At 39.6% G+C, this 18,843-nt stretch overlaps 1 protein-coding gene across 3 annotated transcripts in view; it reads left to right on the top strand.

Moving 5' to 3' along the window:
* arap2 (ArfGAP with RhoGAP domain, ankyrin repeat and PH domain 2) overlaps positions 1–18,843 on the top strand; it is a 134,637-nt gene that overhangs the window by 78,341 nt on the left and 37,453 nt on the right. For all 3 annotated transcript variants that reach the window (XM_028038910.1, XM_028038911.1, XM_028038909.1), the window contains exons 15-18: positions 2,365–2,490; positions 10,289–10,433; positions 15,834–15,936; positions 16,407–16,605. In XM_028038910.1, coding sequence (XP_027894711.1) covers positions 2,365–2,490; positions 10,289–10,433; positions 15,834–15,936; positions 16,407–16,605 — 573 coding nt within the window. The remainder of the gene's footprint in view (positions 1–2,364; positions 2,491–10,288; positions 10,434–15,833; positions 15,937–16,406; positions 16,606–18,843) is intronic.

Genomic DNA, 18,843 nt, shown 5'->3' with positions numbered 1-18,843 from the left:
ATGATGTCAGCTTTGTAATGTGGTGCATTATCCTTCTGGAAGTTGCTGGCAGTAGATGGGTGTACTCTGGTCATAAAGGGACTAGCTTGGTCATCAACAATACCGGGAAGGCTGCGGTGTTTAAACGATTCTCAACTGGTACTAAAGAGCCCAAAGTGAGCCAATAAAATATCCCTCACTCTGTTGCAACGTCATCCTGATCCGTTGATACATGAGAGGATAGATCTATGTTTTCGGGGCGTGCTGTGGTGGCGCAGGGGGTTAGCACGCCCCACGTTTGGAGTCGCGGTTCGACTCCCGGTCCCGACGACCTTTGCCGCGTGTCTTCCCCCTCTCCTCACCCTCCTTCCTGTCTGCCTACTGTCGAAAAAATACGAGCCACTAGCGCCGCAAAAACTTTTCGGAGAAAGAAAGAAAAAAATAGATCTATGTTTTCGAGTTATTTCCTGAAAATCTTGACCCAGCCATCTGAATGCTGCATCTGAAATTAACTCATTAAACAATACAAACACGTTCTTGTGCTCTTTGGTGACTCTCTCCATGTAATAGATTGATCGACTATTTTATGACAAAAAAAAAAACAAAACAAAACTGGTCTGTGAAAGTATATTTACCTAGTTTGACTTTCGGAGTTGAAGCTTCCATCAAATCTAACACAATAACGTCCAAGGCTAAAATGTAACAAAGCTGCACTTGACAAAGCATTTTTGTCTGTGGCCCTCATTTCTTAGTGTGGCACCATTAAAACTATTTCTTTTGTACTTTTATATAGGATGGCGCAAGAAATTGCGACTGTGATTGATGGACATTGTTCTGAATCTAAATTCTGCTTTCTTAAGTTATTCTTTAATGCTTAAATGTTCAAGTTAGTTATAATGATATAAAATAAGTGATTAGATTGAAGGCAAAATACATTCCCATTAGGTGCTCCCAAATGACCCATCCATTATTAGTTATATATTAAAAAGCGCTTTGGTGTAAGTTTGTTCATATGATTGCTGTTAATTAATTTGACATAATGGAGCCACATACAGAACAAAGACAATAGTGTCTCGATAAACGGACAGATTGTTTTTCTCCACTGAATGATGTGTGGGCACGAAACGAGGCGTTGGAGGTGACGTCGAAGGGGGGAAATGTCGATTCAATCAAAACTGGTTTCAATTAAAGTTATTTTACCTTGCCTGATGAGAGAGCTGGAGGTGCTCGAGATAAAATCTGTAAGATATTACCAAGGCTTGGGCAGAAAATTGGACCTTGGAATGAAAGCTAATTGAATTTGAGAATGATAAGGCTGAATGCGGGGAGCTCTTAAAACTAGCGAGAAAGGATGAGTGGAGGGAGCTCAGATTAAGGAGGGCAAGATCGGAATGCTTCTTTTCTCTGATGGACACAGAAGAGAGTAAAAGTCATTTTTAAAATATTGAGTGCATGGAGAAATGCTCTCTGAACACCCTATCGTTGCCTTTGCAAAAGTAGGACCATGTGACAAAGTCATGACTAAATTAAACAGAACCTTGTATGATCACCTTTATGCTTCTTGTGATTAAAAGACAGTGTTGTGCTGATTTTTTTTCGAGGCCTACTGGGAAAAAGAAAAAGTCTCCACATGGAGGTCAGAGCTTTGGTTCAAGAACAGTAATCAGGAATCTGGTGGGGATACATTGCTTTGCTTAAGGGTAAGTCAGGAGTGGGCAAACATAACAAGGCTAGTCCGCAAAATTCAGCTTTTTTTCTGTTGAAGGACATTTGTTTTGTTTGAGTACATAACACATATAAAACAGACAATTTAGAGAAGTGCTATTCTACGATTAATTCATATTAGACAAAAAAAGGGCAGAAACAAAGGGGGGAGAAATACAGCCACAGTTCCCATGATCAGGATTTGCATCTAGGACCAAAAACCTCAGTATAGGGGGTGACTGCTCTACCACATCTCCCTGTGCCGCCCCCAGTCTTTGCTGGTTTCTAAAGTGATTTAAAGCTAACCTCAAGAGTACAAAACCACATGTCACAGATTCAAAATGTCACCCCTTAGCAGATTTAGACCAACATATTTCTTCTGTCTCAAGTAATATTAACGTTGAGTGTCCCAGCCAAAGTCTCAAATTGAATCTGACGTAAAACCTGAGGAGGGAGCAAATAGGCCTTAGATTTAAAAAAACAAACAAACTGGAACTTATCGCTAAACTGATCACAAACAAAACTGGAAAAATGCAATGCGCTGGTCAGCCATTAGAAGAAGAATTTGACTATTGTAATGCCAACAAAGATCGTTTCGTTAATTATTAAGATTGATTTTTGATATGCCAATTTACTTATTTTTTTCTATTTTTTTTATTAAGCAAATTTGTCTCCTTGTAGATTTCCCCAGGCTGGATCAGTGGTCAGAGAACGCTTCACTGCCTGATGTGTCCGTCTTCATGGACGGCTTTCTCTATGTCTCGTCTGGCCCAGCTAAGACGATGCCGGATCGGCGTGGACGAGATGGTGAGTTCAAAAGCCATTTAACAAAATAAAACAAAAAAAAAAAACATGACAAATCCAATCAATGCATCAATCCATTTGTAAGCAATTTAAGCTGCATGTTTGTCAAAGGTCTCCTTTTGTTAAGCGCTGGTCAATCAATGTCAGTGTTTCAACTGTCAAACTGCCAATCGTTCAATCTACTCAGCAAACAGTCAAGTCAGAATGATCAATGGATCTGTCTTTGACATGTGCTCTGCATGGTCTTCTGGGAGGTCTTGTCTGACAACTGTATGTAAGGCGAGACACAAGGTTAATGATGGTCTGCTGAAAATAAGATTTAGAACAAATTTAAAGTATTTACTTTTGGTAGGGGATCCCATCAACTTCTGAGTTCTCCTCCCTTTGTCCTGAAAAATAGAGTAAAAGTTTTAATCAGACTCGTTTTCCTACCCAGACTCCTCAGCTGCTTCAGGTACACACCCTGCCTGTACAACATTCCCACATCTCCAAACAGCTGGAGCATTGCTGGACCCGTGGGTAATTAGCACAAGGAAGCAGCATTGGGCACTCCCTCAGGGAAAGGTGGCTATTCAGAGGGCTGAGGACTGGGATAAGGAATTGAAGGATGGAGGGTGAAGCAGTACCTGCCACTTGAGCGAGCAGAGTCTCCTTCATATTGAGCCATTCGTCTCTATTCCCATCACCCCACAGCCCCTCAGCTCTTATTGGTGGTTGAACATGCCAGCTAATGAACAGAGCTGAGGTCTGGGAAATTGCTTCTTACAGGGACCTGGGATAAATTTTATCCAAGTATCTCTCGAAAATCTCATTATCTGTGCTAATGAAATTCGATTTGAGTTTACTATTTAAAAAGTAGTTTCAATTTATTGAAATATGGCTCTTTATATTACAGTTTTTAGCCATCATTTACTTTGGGAAAAATTTGTACCCTAAAGCAGCGACGGAATTTCAGATGCAACAAAATTTGGTTTCTTTAAAGAACAGATTTTCAAATTGATCAAATGACACTTTTAATCCAATATATATACTTTTTTAGGTTAACTTAAACATATTGCTGAATATTGTAAGGGTAGGGATTTATTTTATATGTGGAAGTCGATTTCCGGAACTCTCATAAAAAAACAAAACAAAGCAAAAAAAAAAACAAACAAAACAAATTGTCTCATTTTAATGAGATACTATCTCAATCTTGGATAGTATCTTAGATTGAGATCTAAGATACTATCCTAGATAGTATCTTAGACTTATTTAAGTCTGTTGTGTTTTAGTCTGCATGAGTTTTTATTCCAGGTGAGATCAGAACCAAGTTCTATTCATTCATTCACCCTTAGGAATTAAGTACTAATTATGCATAAAAACATTTTAATGCCCAATGACTCAGTGTACAATACAAACTCATTTTGGAACAGATGTGCTCCACTCAGCACGTCTAATGGATGACACCAAGTGAAGCAAGGAATGGAGTGCATTTCCTATGCCTTGTTCTGCACCTTCTGCCAGGGCTGTTGCCCTGTTATCAGTTTATCCAACACTATGTGTGATCGGTGAAATCGTCCAGGAAATAGACCTAGCCCATCTTTTTATTGTTGATGCACAATATTATGCATTTTCTATCTATTCTGCCAAGCTTAAATACAAGCAATATTACTGCAAATTTTGCACAAATGTTTGCAAATCCCAGTGAATCATTTGCACGTTTTCTCTTTCAGACTCAGTAGTCTTGATTAAATGTTACCGATTGACTTAAACTAAACTTGGAAATTGTTTTGAGACTTGGAACAATAAAACTGCTGTTTTGAAAATCAGGTCATAAAATGCTTAAGCCAGTGGCTTGTACAGATACTGTATATTACCAGGCTCACAAAATATTTCAATTAAAAGGAGGGAAGGGCACTTGGGGTGTGTGGAAAAACTAGTATGATCTTTAGGGAGCGCATGACAGAAAATAACTGAGGAACACTGCAAAAGAGTTTCTTCACATAGACCACTCCATGTGGGTATTTAACTTTTACTTTTCATTTAGTGTTTTTGAAATGACTCGCAAAGCAATGCATCTGCTTTGTTAAAGGCCATTCTGTTCACTGTTTTGCTTTTAGTACCTCTTGCATCTGCATGAACTCCTTTGAAGGTTCAACCTATAAAACATTTTATTATTTCATGTATTATAGAAGACTTTGCTTTTGTGCTCTGCTGGCACTTTAACTGCAGCTGCTGCTGCTGAAAAATTCAGCAGGGTCGGGGTGCAAAAAAAAAAAGAAGAAGAAAACTCAACGTGTTCCAACTGCGTGAGCACAGACGGACAAGGTATTTTTGAATGTACTGCAGGATGCTGTTGGCTTCAGAGCCTAATGGTTTGATGCTCTATAGATGTGCCTGAGTGTTTAATATTTCATAGTGTGAATAGGACTTAATGAAAGCACTGCTTTAATGTGCCATAAGCTATTATTTGGAGACAACTCAAGCTAGTTTTTTGTTTGTTTATAGTGCAAACTTTACAAATGCACCAAAGTGACATGCAATTGATGTGGATGAGTAAAGCAATTATTTTTCTTGTCTTGTGGTAAAAACATGTTGTTCTCCTCTAAACTCAATACTTTTGCAACATTGACTCCAGCAGTGCAGACAGTTGATTCCTGCTCCAGTGAATCGTTCCCAATGGGTAGGAAAAAGCAGTGAATCACGTTTAAATGGTCCACCTCTTTTGTGCATTTTCTTCTCAGTGCCAGAGTCATTTTGAGGAGGTAAAGAGAGGCGGCTTGGAAGTCACTGTCTGATATGGTGACTGGCACTGAGGAAATGGCACGCATAATTTCTGATTAGCTTTTGTCTTTTCCTCATCAGCGGTGCCCTGCCTTCGCCTGCAGCCGTAACTCACTCGCTTTCCGTGGAGACGTTGAGGAATGGAGGGCTTGTGGATAGAAGTCAAATTATGTTTTATTGAGCCCGTATGAACAATTCAATTGCTTTTTTCATTTGCAAACTTTGAATCTGGGTCTTCCATAATGAGACAAATCTTCTCTATGGTTTATATTCAGATCTACTTTTCAAACTGAGTGGATTTTATTCTGCTTTACATTGCCTTGTAGAAGTATTTATCATTCTTCAACCTTATGCTGCACATACAGTCTCTTTTTAGGTACGTCTTCACCCTCCTTGCTCATCTATTGATTGACATTTTTGCCCAATTTTCTTTGCAGTATAATTTTTTCATATTGGACACAGGGTGCCTATAAACATACGTTTTCAAGATGCTTAATTTGATTTAGGTCTTTTCTATACTGGACTGTTCTAACATGGGAATCTGCTTCACTCTGAACTATGTTATTGAAGATTTTGTAGTATATTTAGGATTATTACCCTGCTGAAGGATGAACCGCCTCAGTTTCAAGTCTTCTAGAAGCTTTTCTTACAGCTCCTCTGTTTCAGCTTAAGAAAAGGAGCCGCACAGCATGATGCCGTCACAACCATATTTCACCATGCAGGATGTTGTGCTCAAGGTGGTATGTAGTGTTATGTCCACCACACTTCAAATGTACTCCATAAAGTTCAGTTTTGGTTTCATCTGACCTGAGTAAATTTTTTTCACATGATTGGTGTGTCTCCTTAATAGGTTCTAGCAAACTTCTGACTTTATTTCAGAAATGACTATTTTTCTGTTCACCTTTCTATAAAAGCCATTTTATTGGTGCCAAAGTCATGGTGATCCAGTTGAAAGTTCTCTGTGACATCTGCAAAACTCGAGATAAAGTTTTATAACCCAACCCTGCTTAAACATCTCCACAGCTACATCCGTGACCATGTCTGCTGTGTTTCTTGGTTTTCATGATGCTTTTTGCTCACTAATGTTCTCTAAAAAACCTCTTAGGCGTTCGTAGAACAGCTGTGTTCAAAATAAGATTAATAAACTCTATTTACTAATTAGGTCATCGAAAGAATTTAGTTAGACTGAGCTATCAAGAGGCATAAGAGTAAAGGGCTCAATTCCAAGTGCCTTACTTTTTTTTAATCTGTGAAAAATGCCAGAACCTGTATTATTTGCCTTCCCCTGCATAATTATGAACTATTTTGTGTTGATCTGTGGAGCTTGTGATAATAACATGTACATAATGCATGCAACTTCCATTCGTTTTTACAATGTTTAGGGGACTGAGTGAGTTGTATTGTAGGTTGAAATACATGACAAGATACTGATTTCCTTTTATTTCTTTGCCATTTCTTTTGTCATATTTATCCATCCCTCAATGTAATGAAGTGGGCTCTAATTCTGGCACAGACATATCCTTCAGATCCTTTTCCGTTTTCCTGATTTCCATTTCGAGCCCCCCTGACAAGCTGTCCACCAGATGTCTTCGTTGCAGATATTTTAGTCTGATGGTGAGATAGGCAGAAGATTGGTGGAAGGGGGCGGACGTGGGAGTGAGAGTCAAAAAGGATTCACAAAAATGAAAAGGGGGGGAAAAAGAAGACACGGGGCACAGCCTTTCTATTCTGATGAATACTGAATTGGATGTCCGTGCCACATTGATAAAATGTTTAAGACAGTAGGAAGACTTACAGATGTAGTTAAGAGGCTTTGAACATGTCTCTTTTCCTTTGAGAGTGAGGAGAGAAGCACAAGGTTATAATTTGAATCCAATCAACCTGCTCGCCTTGCACATTTGGATAATTTAGAGCGTTTTGTTGAAAAACGATCCGTGCAAAAATCAGAAAAATGGGGAAAAAAAGGTTTAACATTAGGAGACTTTCCTTCCTTTGGAAAACACTATGCAGGGAGCTCTCTTGGTGTACAAGCTAATTGGCCCATTTTATCTGGTGGAGTCGCGTACCTCGGCTGGCTTTCATGAGTGTCGTCTCTTGTGGCTGGTTATGGACTCCCGTGGAGTACGGCTGGGCCACGGGGCCACTGTATGTGTGTGGGAGTGAGGGATGGGAAGGGGGGGAACAGCTGGCAATGGACGCAGCTGCTCGATTGTAAATCAAGCACTATTGTTCCCCGCATATTACTCTGGTTCTCGTGCAGAAGCTGCTGACATATCCCACCCGCTAAGGAAGAAAACAGTCCCAGAAAAAGGACGATAGAAGGATGCTCAAGATCTGTGGCTTTCTGACGAAGCCAGTTTCCTGGTGGAATATGTTGAAGGGATCTAAACCCAATAACCACCATAAGAGGAAGGGACTTTTGCCACCAGTTTTTTTTTTTTTTTACATCGCCACTTAAAAGTGGTTTTGTTGAACTGTTTGAAATTCATTCAGCTTTTTCAGATTTGTGCTGCTCCTAGAAAAGCAGCTTCACAGAGAACACTCCATATTCATTGGCATCTCTTGTAAAGATGTATAAAAAGCTTTTAAATTAATTATTCTGTCGTAGCTGTAGCATGACATCACATTAAATACGTAGCGGCAATTTTTTGATCGTGAACGTTGGGGATGTTTTTTTTTTCTCACCTCCCTCACAATCCTCTTCACTTTAAAATTATTGCTCTATTTTTAGGTATGAATGCGTTTAAGCGGAGTTTACCTCACGGATCAAGGTCACTCACATTTACCTTTCCGTTATGGCACGTTCTCTTGTCTTCCCCATTTTGAAGAGTGGCTAAGAGAAAGGTACCTCTATTTCATGTCATCTTTCCAAATTCATCTCAACAAAAAAGTAAAGAGATTTTTCATTAACTCCTGCGACGTGACATGGGGCTGATCAGCCTTTGGCTCAGCTGAGGTCTTAAAGATAGCAGCAGTTTTATTAACTGAATTCAACAGGACATTAAAAGAAGATTTCTCAGCCCAGGTAGGATGACTTGGAAATGATCTCTGTTCCAGAAGTGACTCAATACAAGCTGTTTCTCTTGGTGTTCTAGATATTTCTTTGTGTGGTGGCTAATAAAGTTCTAACCCTTGTTGTGATCCATCCCTTCTGAATCTCCCTCAAGTTCATTACAAAAACATTCACAAAGCTGTGGTTATCCCTGGTGCTTTTACTCTTCTTACCGTCTTTTGTCCACCCATTCAACTTTCCGTTGATATTTTTGTATCCCCATGTGAAGAGCCATTACCTTTAGCAATTACCCATTGTGGCTTGGGCTTCTTGTGAAGTTGTAAAGGGACTATTGGACAACTGTCAAGGGTCATCAGTCTGTAATAACACATTTTTGTTATTCTACATTAGGATCGTTTTTTGTTCACTTTGTCAAATGTCTGAGAAAAATTACTTTTGAAAAACTCTTAACCAGTACTAGAACCTTCTACTTTACACAAAGATATCTAGTACTGGTGCTCGTCATTACACTGTTTCAACTGAAAAAAGCAATATTTTAATTGAAACAAATAGAATGTTCTATAGCAACCACTAAAATAGTGTTGGTATTTATAAATATTTGAAATCTTCTGTGTAACATTAAAAGAAAGTCAGTCTTCTTGAGAGAAAGCAATGATGACTTCTGTATATTATCTAGCAGGTTACAATGACGGCCAGAAACCCAGCGGAGTAGATTTGTCTTCAGTGATTAAGGTGCTGCAGCTGTGGAAAATGAGAAGCAACACAAAATTACAATGTAGCACAAAACAAGAACTTTACCATGTTGTCCTGGAAATGATGGACATGACATTTTCTGCAAAACCTCAGTGATTTAGGGGCACATTTTAAACCAAAGTGAAATGTATTTTAATCTTTTCTGTCACCAAGACAACACTATATCCTGCCAGACAGATCCGAGTGGTAATAGCTTTAAATACCACACTTTGTCTCTCTCCGTCTGTCCCACACTGGCACATTAAACCCCTACATGCACAGTGGGTAAATGAAGATGATGCCTCTGTAGCTGCTGGAGTTATCTTTTTCTTCAAGTGAAGTGGGGTCAGCGAGAGAGTATTTTTTTTTAAATGCCAAGTGAGAGAAAAAAAAAATTAATTATGTTGCTTTTTTTTCTTTTTTACTGAATTCTTGTACAAATAACTTTTTCTTATGAACATAACACAGAGATAAAGTGAGAAACGGCTGTAAAGAGATGCAGCGTGAGGGTGAATAGAGCAAAACTGACGTCCTGCTTTCCCGTGTTTATCACATCCCTTTTCTTTCTACATCCAGTTGTCGACACTTCCTTTTTTTTATTGGAACTATATCTGTTTCTTCAGAAGTATCACAGTTGGCAGAGGAACGCACAATTAGCATATTCATGAGATGAATACGCTGGAAACGTTGGAGTTGCGAGCAACGGGGGGTTGTGGGGTGGGGGGTGTTTGTACGTGTGTGTGTGTTGCGGAACAAGGAGGAAAAAAAAAAAACCCAGATGGCATGGTGACTTTGAAAATCCAAAATTAGGTATGTTTTCATGAACTTCATGCTCATTGGCTATGTAAATCGCACCGTAAGGCAGTCATAAAACACAAAGTTGTGTGTTTTCTAGCCTTTCTGTTGAGATGTTTGTAGATTGAAACCTGCTTGCTGCTTGGACTTTACAATTTTGCATCAGTCTGCTTGTGTGTCCTTCTATGATGTCCATATTTAACGTTGACTTTACAGGTAGTTTGTTTTTTTTGTCTCATCAACTTTCAGTCAGCTTTTGCTTAAAATGACCACCCTTGTATTTATTTTATTTTATTTTCTGCATTACTTTGCATTCAAAATCCATTGTTTAATCCAAACATAGTGGATTAGCATTACCAGTATCAAGGTAAACTGTTAATTTCTACTCATTTTGGGGGCAAAAAGGTCTATTTGAGAAACTTTAAAATATGACACCCCTAAAACAAGATTTATGATGCCTGAATTGGTATTCTTTCTCTGTGTGTGTTTATGTTTCAGACATGGGACGACGCTGGTGTACATTGGAGGGCGGCTTTCTGAGTTATTACGAGAATGAGCGAAGCCCCTCAGCCATAGGGAGGGTAGATGTCACCGAAGTGGTCAGCCTGGCTGTCAGTAACTCAGAAACTATGACTGGAGTGGGGTATGAACACACACTCACACAAATGGAAAAATATGTCCAAAATCTACATGAGCATCTTAGTTTTAAAATCAGGAAACCTTATTTTTTTTGCTTTCAAAGGACCACCCTTTAACTACTAAAGGTTAAAACTGTTAATACTTTGTTAAATGGCACTCAGCAAGTTTCACCTAATCCATCTTCATTTTTGGAGCCAGTGGTAATCTTCTGATAGAACTATATTCATTTGACCACTCTTCTTGACAAAACTCATTCAGTTGAATCTGATTTCACAAAACTCCTAAAGCTGATGTTTTCACTGCAGTCTGTGTAATAAATCTGTATTCAGTACACAAGTGTATTTATTTAAACATTTACAGTCGAAAAGATTTGCTTGCATCTCTCCCACTGTTTGACAAAAAAACCGTAAAGGAAGCCTAAACTTGGTGATTAAAGTCTTTTATTTGCTCCATAACAATCACCTGCTCATACAGCGCGAGCCGTCTCTGACATCCAGTAAACACGCAGATGCTTGTAACCGCAGACTTTCACGTCGCTTCAACTCCTCGCCGCATACGTCTTGTTAACATAATCTCAGCTCGGGCGTCGCTCGCTTTAACGCGGCCCATCAGGGCTTTATGAAGGCTGTATTTCCTTTTTCACTTTGGTGGCAATGCAGACTTCAGCAGCGCAGCTCTAACTGCCACTTTCCTCCATTCATTTTACCGCCACTGCCTCCCCCTATCAGCCTCGTCTCTGCAGCCAGATTATGATTTAGTTTAAAAGTTGCTCCGACGGCAAACTTTCTCTTTATTTCATCTGGAGGTGACACGAATGCGAAGGAGAAACAGATGCCTCGAACGGCTTCTGCTCGTAGCTTTTTCCTCTCCCACTGGATCACTCTTTCGCTGCGTGTGCGTGACACCCGTGTGTGTTTGTGAAGCACAGCTAAAGCAAGGGCTCCGATAATGGCTTATGATTAAAGCCGGAGCTAACTCTTTAATGATAGCAGCAGATGTTGAGAGGAGTGAACAATGTGTTTGTTTGTAGAAGCTATCTGTGCAGCCATAAGAAGCACATCTGGCTCAGTAACACAGCGACCCGCATAATGAGCCGGACGCCACACACGAGGCGGTGAGCGCGTGCACGCTCGCCAGCAAGCAGGCGCTGCTCTTTCGCTGCTCGCCGCAAACATCCCAGTTACAGGTCACAGTGTCACCCCGAGTTTGGCGATGAGCGGGAGGCGGAGGAGGGATGGGGGACTATTATTTTTTTTCTGTTGCTAACACTATTAATGGTTTCACTAGATTAAACTCTGCCTCGCTCCCTTTCACTTCTGCAAACTTCCAGCGCTTTCCCCCGTCATGGCGCGCGTCGGCTCAGAGAGAGAGAGAGCAGGGACGTCTCAACCTCTCGACTGTCTGCCGCTGCTTATAAATATTGATGTATGCAGATGACACACTCCCCCCAGCAGCCTATCAGCACGCTGCAGGAGGCCGTGGGAGTCGTTTCCATTAAACGCGACGTTTCTGGGTAATTTCACCGTGGCAGAGGACACTGCGAGACACAGAGTCGGAGGAGAGGCATACGTTTGCTCAAGTTGCATGAATATTACACAGCCACTCCTAGGAAATGAATGCAAAATGAGTGTGTCGGTTCATGATAAGTTTAACTTTTTTTCCCTCTTTTTTGTTTAACAGAACTGCTTGTTTTACTATAAGTATTTGCACCTTGAAAAACGCACCGAATCCATCTATTCTTTTTTTTTAAAAAATGTTTTCAAGCTTCTTCTCCCTTTCATATTACTTTACCCTCTGTTGGTCCTCTGTTTTAGAATTTGCTTCCCTCACTGACTCTATTATTCTGTTTCATTAACTCCTAAAGTGAGTATAAACAGTGACTTTGTGAAAGGAGTTACAGTTTTGACCGAGTTATCCCTGAGGTCTTTAGATTTTGTTTTCATGAAAAAGCAAGATGATTTTAAAGTCTTAAAAGTACAGATTCAGTAACAATAATAAATGGTTTAGTATTTCTGGAGGCTCTTGGTGCGTGTGGTGGAAAACAACTCCGGGGAGACATGGACTGGAGGTACAGAAGCCAGTGAGAACCTCACAGAACAGAACAGAATAGCACAAAGAGCAACCCCCGGCTGATTTAAACAACATAACCACTTGTTGATCATCAATTAAAAGTGTGCAAAAAAACTTTTTAAAAAAGTTGCTGTTCTGCTTCATAAACTGAGTTTTGGTTTTAACAGCATGAAGTGCAATGACTAGTATTTCAGCTGCTTTTTTTTTTTTTTAGCTCTCATCCACCAATAGGTTTCTGTATCCAAATACAGTACAGAGTAAGTTGCACAACACGAACAAGAAGCTGCAGCAGCCGTAAAAACTCAGATTTGTTGGTTCCAAATAAGTTGAAATATATTTTATACTGTATGTGTTTGCTCACTGAAAGTGAGGCTGTTAAATAAGATGGTACATAAACGTAGAGTATTTGAGTTTTTGTCTGGGAATGAATGAAAAAGTCTTGGTCGGGAACCTGATCTGACACTTGAGATCAGTGCAAAATCAAAGAGATCTATTTAAAATACGCAAGTCAAAATCCCCTCTAGTGCATATTATTTTGTTTTGGCTGGTTCCAGAACAGTAGTCCAATTTAATGACCGATTTGAACTAAAACTGTACCCCAACTACAATATGCATCTGGCGACTTACTTACTGTGTCAAATGTAAAATTGAAAGGTAATTGAAGTACAGGCAGGACCACTGTTGTCAGCATTTGGCTTGCTCTGACGTGTTTAAAGGCAAATATGATAGAACAAAAGATAAACACTTCATTTCTGAATATCGCTAAATAAAAGCCATTTTGCTCATTATTGAGATAAATCCTCTCAAATAGAAAAGCAGGTGCAGTGCATAAAAGTGGCCTTTAGTGCTTTCTGGCTCTGCGCTCTCATTCCTCTGCTCTTCAGCTCACTCTCTCCCCCTGTTCCCACATACCTATTCCTCTCCCAATACCTGCCCCTGGGACTCGCATTATTTAGTGTTCATCTCTCATCCTCCGTGTCCTTTCTTTACCATAGCATTTGCCAAGCACAACAGTGTACTCTTCCGCTCTCTCCCTGTGGGACCTCCACTAACAAGCGGCTGCACACCTGCCAGTTCAGAGGCAGGAGGAGGCGTGGAGCGGAGAAAACGAGGAGAAGGCAGTGGCGGCGGGAAGGAGGAGGGGGACCTACGAGGGCAAACACCCATGTCTCGTCTATTCCCCTGACACCTGTGAAAAGAAAGTGACTCGTTGTTGCCTTGACCCCATGCGACATGTCGCCTTGAACACCCGTCGCGGCAGCATTTAGAGGCGCCGCCGCGTCGGCTCGCAGCAGAGATGTAACGTTTGCAGGCCATTAAGCTAGCGATACTCTGACCTGTGACACTTTCATTGATAGACAGAAGCAAAGGTGTTTCAAAGCGGAGGCAAACACAACAGGATGTGAAAAGACTAAGGGAATAATGGTGGCCTTTCTTTTGTTTTTTTAACAAAGTTTTGCCTGGGAGTCTGACTTTGGAAGTGTTTGTTTTTTATTTTATTTTTCTTTGAAATAGGCTTCTGTGCACAAACGATTGGGTCTTCTAACATACTTTAGGCAGTGAATTAATGTCTGACAAAAGTATAAGTAAAGCTCGAGAAATCTTTAACTGTTTGTTTCACAGCAGTTTTTGTATTTTAACATTTATTTCTTTTTTCTCAAGACTTTCTGGTGTTTTCTGGAAAAATCTTACTTGGAAAAACTTGAAAATTTGTTTTATTACCCCACAACCACAAACATCACATGTTTTATCAACATTTTATGTGACGAGCCAACACAAAGTAATGTGTGCTGTGTGACATGAAGAAATTAATAAATGGTTTCATAAATTCATTATCAGGAGAAAATGAAAAGTTGTGGAAATGAAAAAAAAAATCTTTACAAATAAATATGACTAGTGTGGTGAGCATTTTTATTTGGTCTCCCTGAGTCGATATGTTTTTAAACAAGCTTTTGCTGCAGTTGTACCTGCTAGTCTTTTGCAGGATATTTATCTGTCAATTTTGCATATCATCTTAGGATATGCAAGATGTACAAATGTAAGATGATTACATATCATCTTACATTTTCCCTCTAGTCTTTATACAAAAGCTCAAGCTCAGACAGATTTAATGATGAGCATGTGTGAACATCAATTTTCAAGTCTTGCCACAGATCTTCTATTGGATTTAGTTTTAGACTTTGATTAGGCCATCCTAAAACATGTCTATATTTGATCTACACCAGTATTATTAAAGGATTTTGGCCTGAATGAAACATGGCCAGAAAAATTCCAATTCACAAGCTTGTCTTTCTTTTTTCTTTCTTACTTATCTTAAAAAGTGTTCTGATCTTAACATCAAAAATGGGATGTGGTTCAGCCTCTGTAAAAATGAAACACTCGCTGCATTTAGCCAAGATTAATGTGTGCACCCGCATCTGTTTTTGATTAAAAGTTGCTGAGTGTTTCTCGGTTGGTTCTGTTTACAATCTCTCTGGAAGATAAGCCTCCTCTGTAGTATCTTTGCGGCCAATACCAGGTTTTCCCTAAACATGCCCTGTATTTAGTTCCATCTGTCTTCCCATCATTACTCCCCAGCATAAACACAATGTTATGCCAGCACCACCACGTTTCAATGTGACGATCTTTCAGGGTGATGTGCAGCTTTAGTTTTATGTCATACAAATTGTTTTGCAAAACGTAAAATTGTGATTTTATCTTAATTTGTCTACAAGCATTATGTGTCTTGTTGATTTTGATCAACTGGAAAAGGGTTTCAAAAGGCCTTTCTCTGTGCCACACTTCTATTGAACGTGGACAATTGTACTGTCAAATGATCCCACCTGAGCTGTGGACATCTGTAGTTCCTACAGAGTTACCAGGAGGTTCATGGCTTCTTCTCTGATCAACTCTCTTTTTACTCATTCTGTCTATTTAGGTGGAAGGCCATGTTTGTGTAGACTTACTGTTGTCATGTCTCCTACATTTTCAGATGACTCTTTCAAATATGTGCAACTTTTTTGCTACGTCCCTGGAGGAGATTATTAATATGCGCATTAATCTTTTACATCAACAGATTTCCTGCTTGTGATGCATTAGGAAACCATCAGTAAATCAGAATGAATTAGTGACGGAGCTCTATTCCCCTCCGCTTCCTTGTGTCTGCTCCCGCTAATGTACAGTTTAACACATAGATTCTGAGTAGAGCCACAGTAAAAATGCCCTTACAATAACTTGAATAAAATGCAGCCCATGCATTTATGCTTAATGTTCGCAAATGCAGAAAGTTTGAGGCGTGCTGCTGCACATGAACGTTTTCTCGCATTCAGAAAGTTGACCTTCATGTCTCCGGCAGGGCTGTGTTTACCGTTGAGCTCTATCTTCGAACGGAGCGAGCCCTGACTGTCGGAGCCGAGACGCAGGATACGCAGCATGACTGGATCCAGGCGCTGACAAAGGTGACACCATTCGAGCAGAGCGCACCCACACATACAGTGCGCATTTCCACCCTCCTATAAGTTTTTTTTTTCACCAAAAGTTTAAGTGAAGGTTTTTTTTGTTCACGCTGCAATGCCTCTTTCAGTAAGACAAGTGGTTTTGCCATCTTCCCCCGCTTGCTGAAGGAGCCTTTTAATAAGTCCCTGTATAAATATGCCCACTGTTACCTCTCTTATCTTTACAGGCTTAGACAACTTAGTTGCTGGTAGGAAAGAGTCAATGCAGCATCACTAAATATGCCTCTCTCTCTGCAGATGAGGGAGAGGCAGTGTTTCAATATAAATTGAAAGAACATGGCGCAGAAACTTTTGTTAGTGAATGCAAACTAAAGTATATACATTTAGTATGGTTGCAGTTACTTTGCATTTAATTTGGACATGCAAAATATATATTTTTGTCTCTCTTTTTCATAAACACATGCTATCCACAGTGCTTCGTCCCGTCTAAGGTGGAGGGACTGGTGCGGAAACAAAGCGAACTGATTGGCAGACTCCACTACAAAGAAGGCCATGACCTGTATCACTGGAGGACGGGCTGGTTCATGCTGGAGGGCTCCGCCCTGCACTTCAGCTCTGGAGATGAGGCGGGAGAGGAGGAAGTGCTTCATCTCAAACAACTGCAAGAGCTTAGTGAGTATCTCACCGATTTGTGTGATGGTTGTTTTGGCAAGTCTTTTCTATTTTTACAATGTCAAACTCGGAGAAAGAACAAAGTAAGTTGCCTGATCAAAAATGTTTGAAAACACAGAAACCATACCAAAAACAGAAAGAATACAGATATTTCTGAGCAGTATTATTGTCTAGTGTTTACTTATTGATGTCCAGAAGAGCTTAAATTTTAAATAGAAGTTCCACATTGTAGACTTAGTCCCAGCTCTCTATCATATTTTAATCTACTGATTTTATTTAGGTAAAGTTAGTGTAAAAGGGCCACAAAGATCAGAAGTTGGAAAGCAAGCCCACATCATCACTCCTCCACCTCTGTGCTTAATAGTTGGTGTGAGGTGTGCATGATGATTTGTTTTGTAATTGATTTTTAAAAAATGTTTCACTTTCTGTGCCGTTTGACTATTATCATAAAGCATTTAATATGCTGACGTCTTTACATACTGGCTTTTAATATAAGGTGAGCTCATGACTTTCCTGGAAAATGATTGACGTCAATGTACGGTACTTATCACTGCTGTGCAAATCTACACTGCACAAATCTATTCTGAAGTTGAGCTAGCACCAATTGAAATTAAATTGCGGCATGTAACAATTGCCCCTGCGTAATAAAAGCATATCAACATCAAGAAAGCAAAAAGAAAATCCTCTGTTTGAAAGAACCAAGTAAAGGCACATATGTGATGCACTTACAAAAAAGCATCTGTCAAAGTGATTTTCCTGCTTGAGTTTCTTTAGCAGCAGCATCTTTTTAGAAGGAATTGTGCAAACATGTGCTGGTTTTATCTTTGCTGTTTGTCCGAATTACCGCTGAACATGAGTTATTTCTACTCATCAGCATGGAAGGCTCCAAAGTTCACACAAGCTTTGGCAGATGATGAAGATTTTGAAACATTTCAATTGATTGCACCAGCATGACGCACGAACAGAAGGAGGGGAGAATCAATAGATCTTTTTAATCTACTTACAGCTCAGCGTGGATGAAATCACGCAAAGTGCCGCCCCATCTTCTCACCTGGGGCGGGATAAAGAACTGCAGCAGTGTTCATTTTTATTCCTAGCTTTCACAAACCATATTTGTCACAGCCGGAGAGCCCCTGCAGCCAGAAGGGGACCCATGTTTTGTCAGGGTTGTATGTTGGGTTTTGCAGCGCTGAAAAGAAAAGATCTCCTCAGGATTCGTGGTCTGTGACACGGGATTAACTGTTATTTTCTCTGTAGCGACATGAAAGGTGCCCCTGTGTAACACTGAGGGATTAAATAAACTCACTTTTCAATTAAAGTCAAAAAATAGTTCCTACATGCTTCACTCCAACATCCTTCAGTTGTTTTACATGCACTCTGATTCATAGGTATGCTGTATTTGGCTGTTTCACATATCATCAATTTTGTCAGCTGTAATATGAAATGTTTTCCTGTCCGACCTCTAACCTAAAAAAAAGAACCTTGATCTTTTATTTACATGGTTTTAATTAATTTAAATTTTGACTTTATCCAATACTTAGGAAATTTTCATACTTACTTCAGCTTATTTTAATCTTTAGTGATGTTTTGTTGTTGTTGTTGTTGTTTTAAAGGTTAAGAATAGCTGGAAGTCTCTTTCCTAGAGTCTGCTGGGCTTTAGATTGAAGCAGAGTGTCTTGTGTCAAGATCTGTTTAGCGAGTAACCAGAAGATAAATAAGGAGAAAAAAGATAGCTCTAGCTGGATAATCATCATATGTCACAGTGCATTACAAAAGGAAAGGTTTTAAATACGGTAAGAACATTTAGCTGTAAAAGTCTCTCTGGTTATGTCTTGCATACGAAAGCCAAAATTTTAAAATGCGCTTTGTCCAACTGTTCTGCTAAATGAAGATAGATCTTGGCAGAAGATTGCAATCTTGCATGTTCTGTAGTCAAATTCCAGTGTTTTCTTGCAAAAGTCCAGCTAGTTTATTATATGTAGAAAGTAGTGAAAACAAATTTGTCTCCCGTAACATAGCTAAAAGTTTCAGATCATCAAATTATTTTTTTAACACAGGACACAAATTACCTGACCAAATGCAAAAACCAGCAGAGAAATTATGATTTAATGTATTAGGAGGGAAACGTTACAGCCAATCTGCACCTATTTGAAAAAGCAGTCCCTCCGTCTGTTAAATTAGGACTTGTTTTTCACATCTTTTTTGAAAGTTTAGATAATTTTCACCAGTCACACTTAG

The sequence above is a fragment of the Xiphophorus couchianus genome, chromosome 14 (assembly GCF_001444195.1).
Source record: "Xiphophorus couchianus chromosome 14, X_couchianus-1.0, whole genome shotgun sequence".
Taxonomy (NCBI): Eukaryota; Metazoa; Chordata; class Actinopteri; order Cyprinodontiformes; family Poeciliidae; genus Xiphophorus; species Xiphophorus couchianus.
Note: the sequence above shows the minus strand (reverse complement) of the source record. Positions and strands in the feature narration are given on the sequence as shown.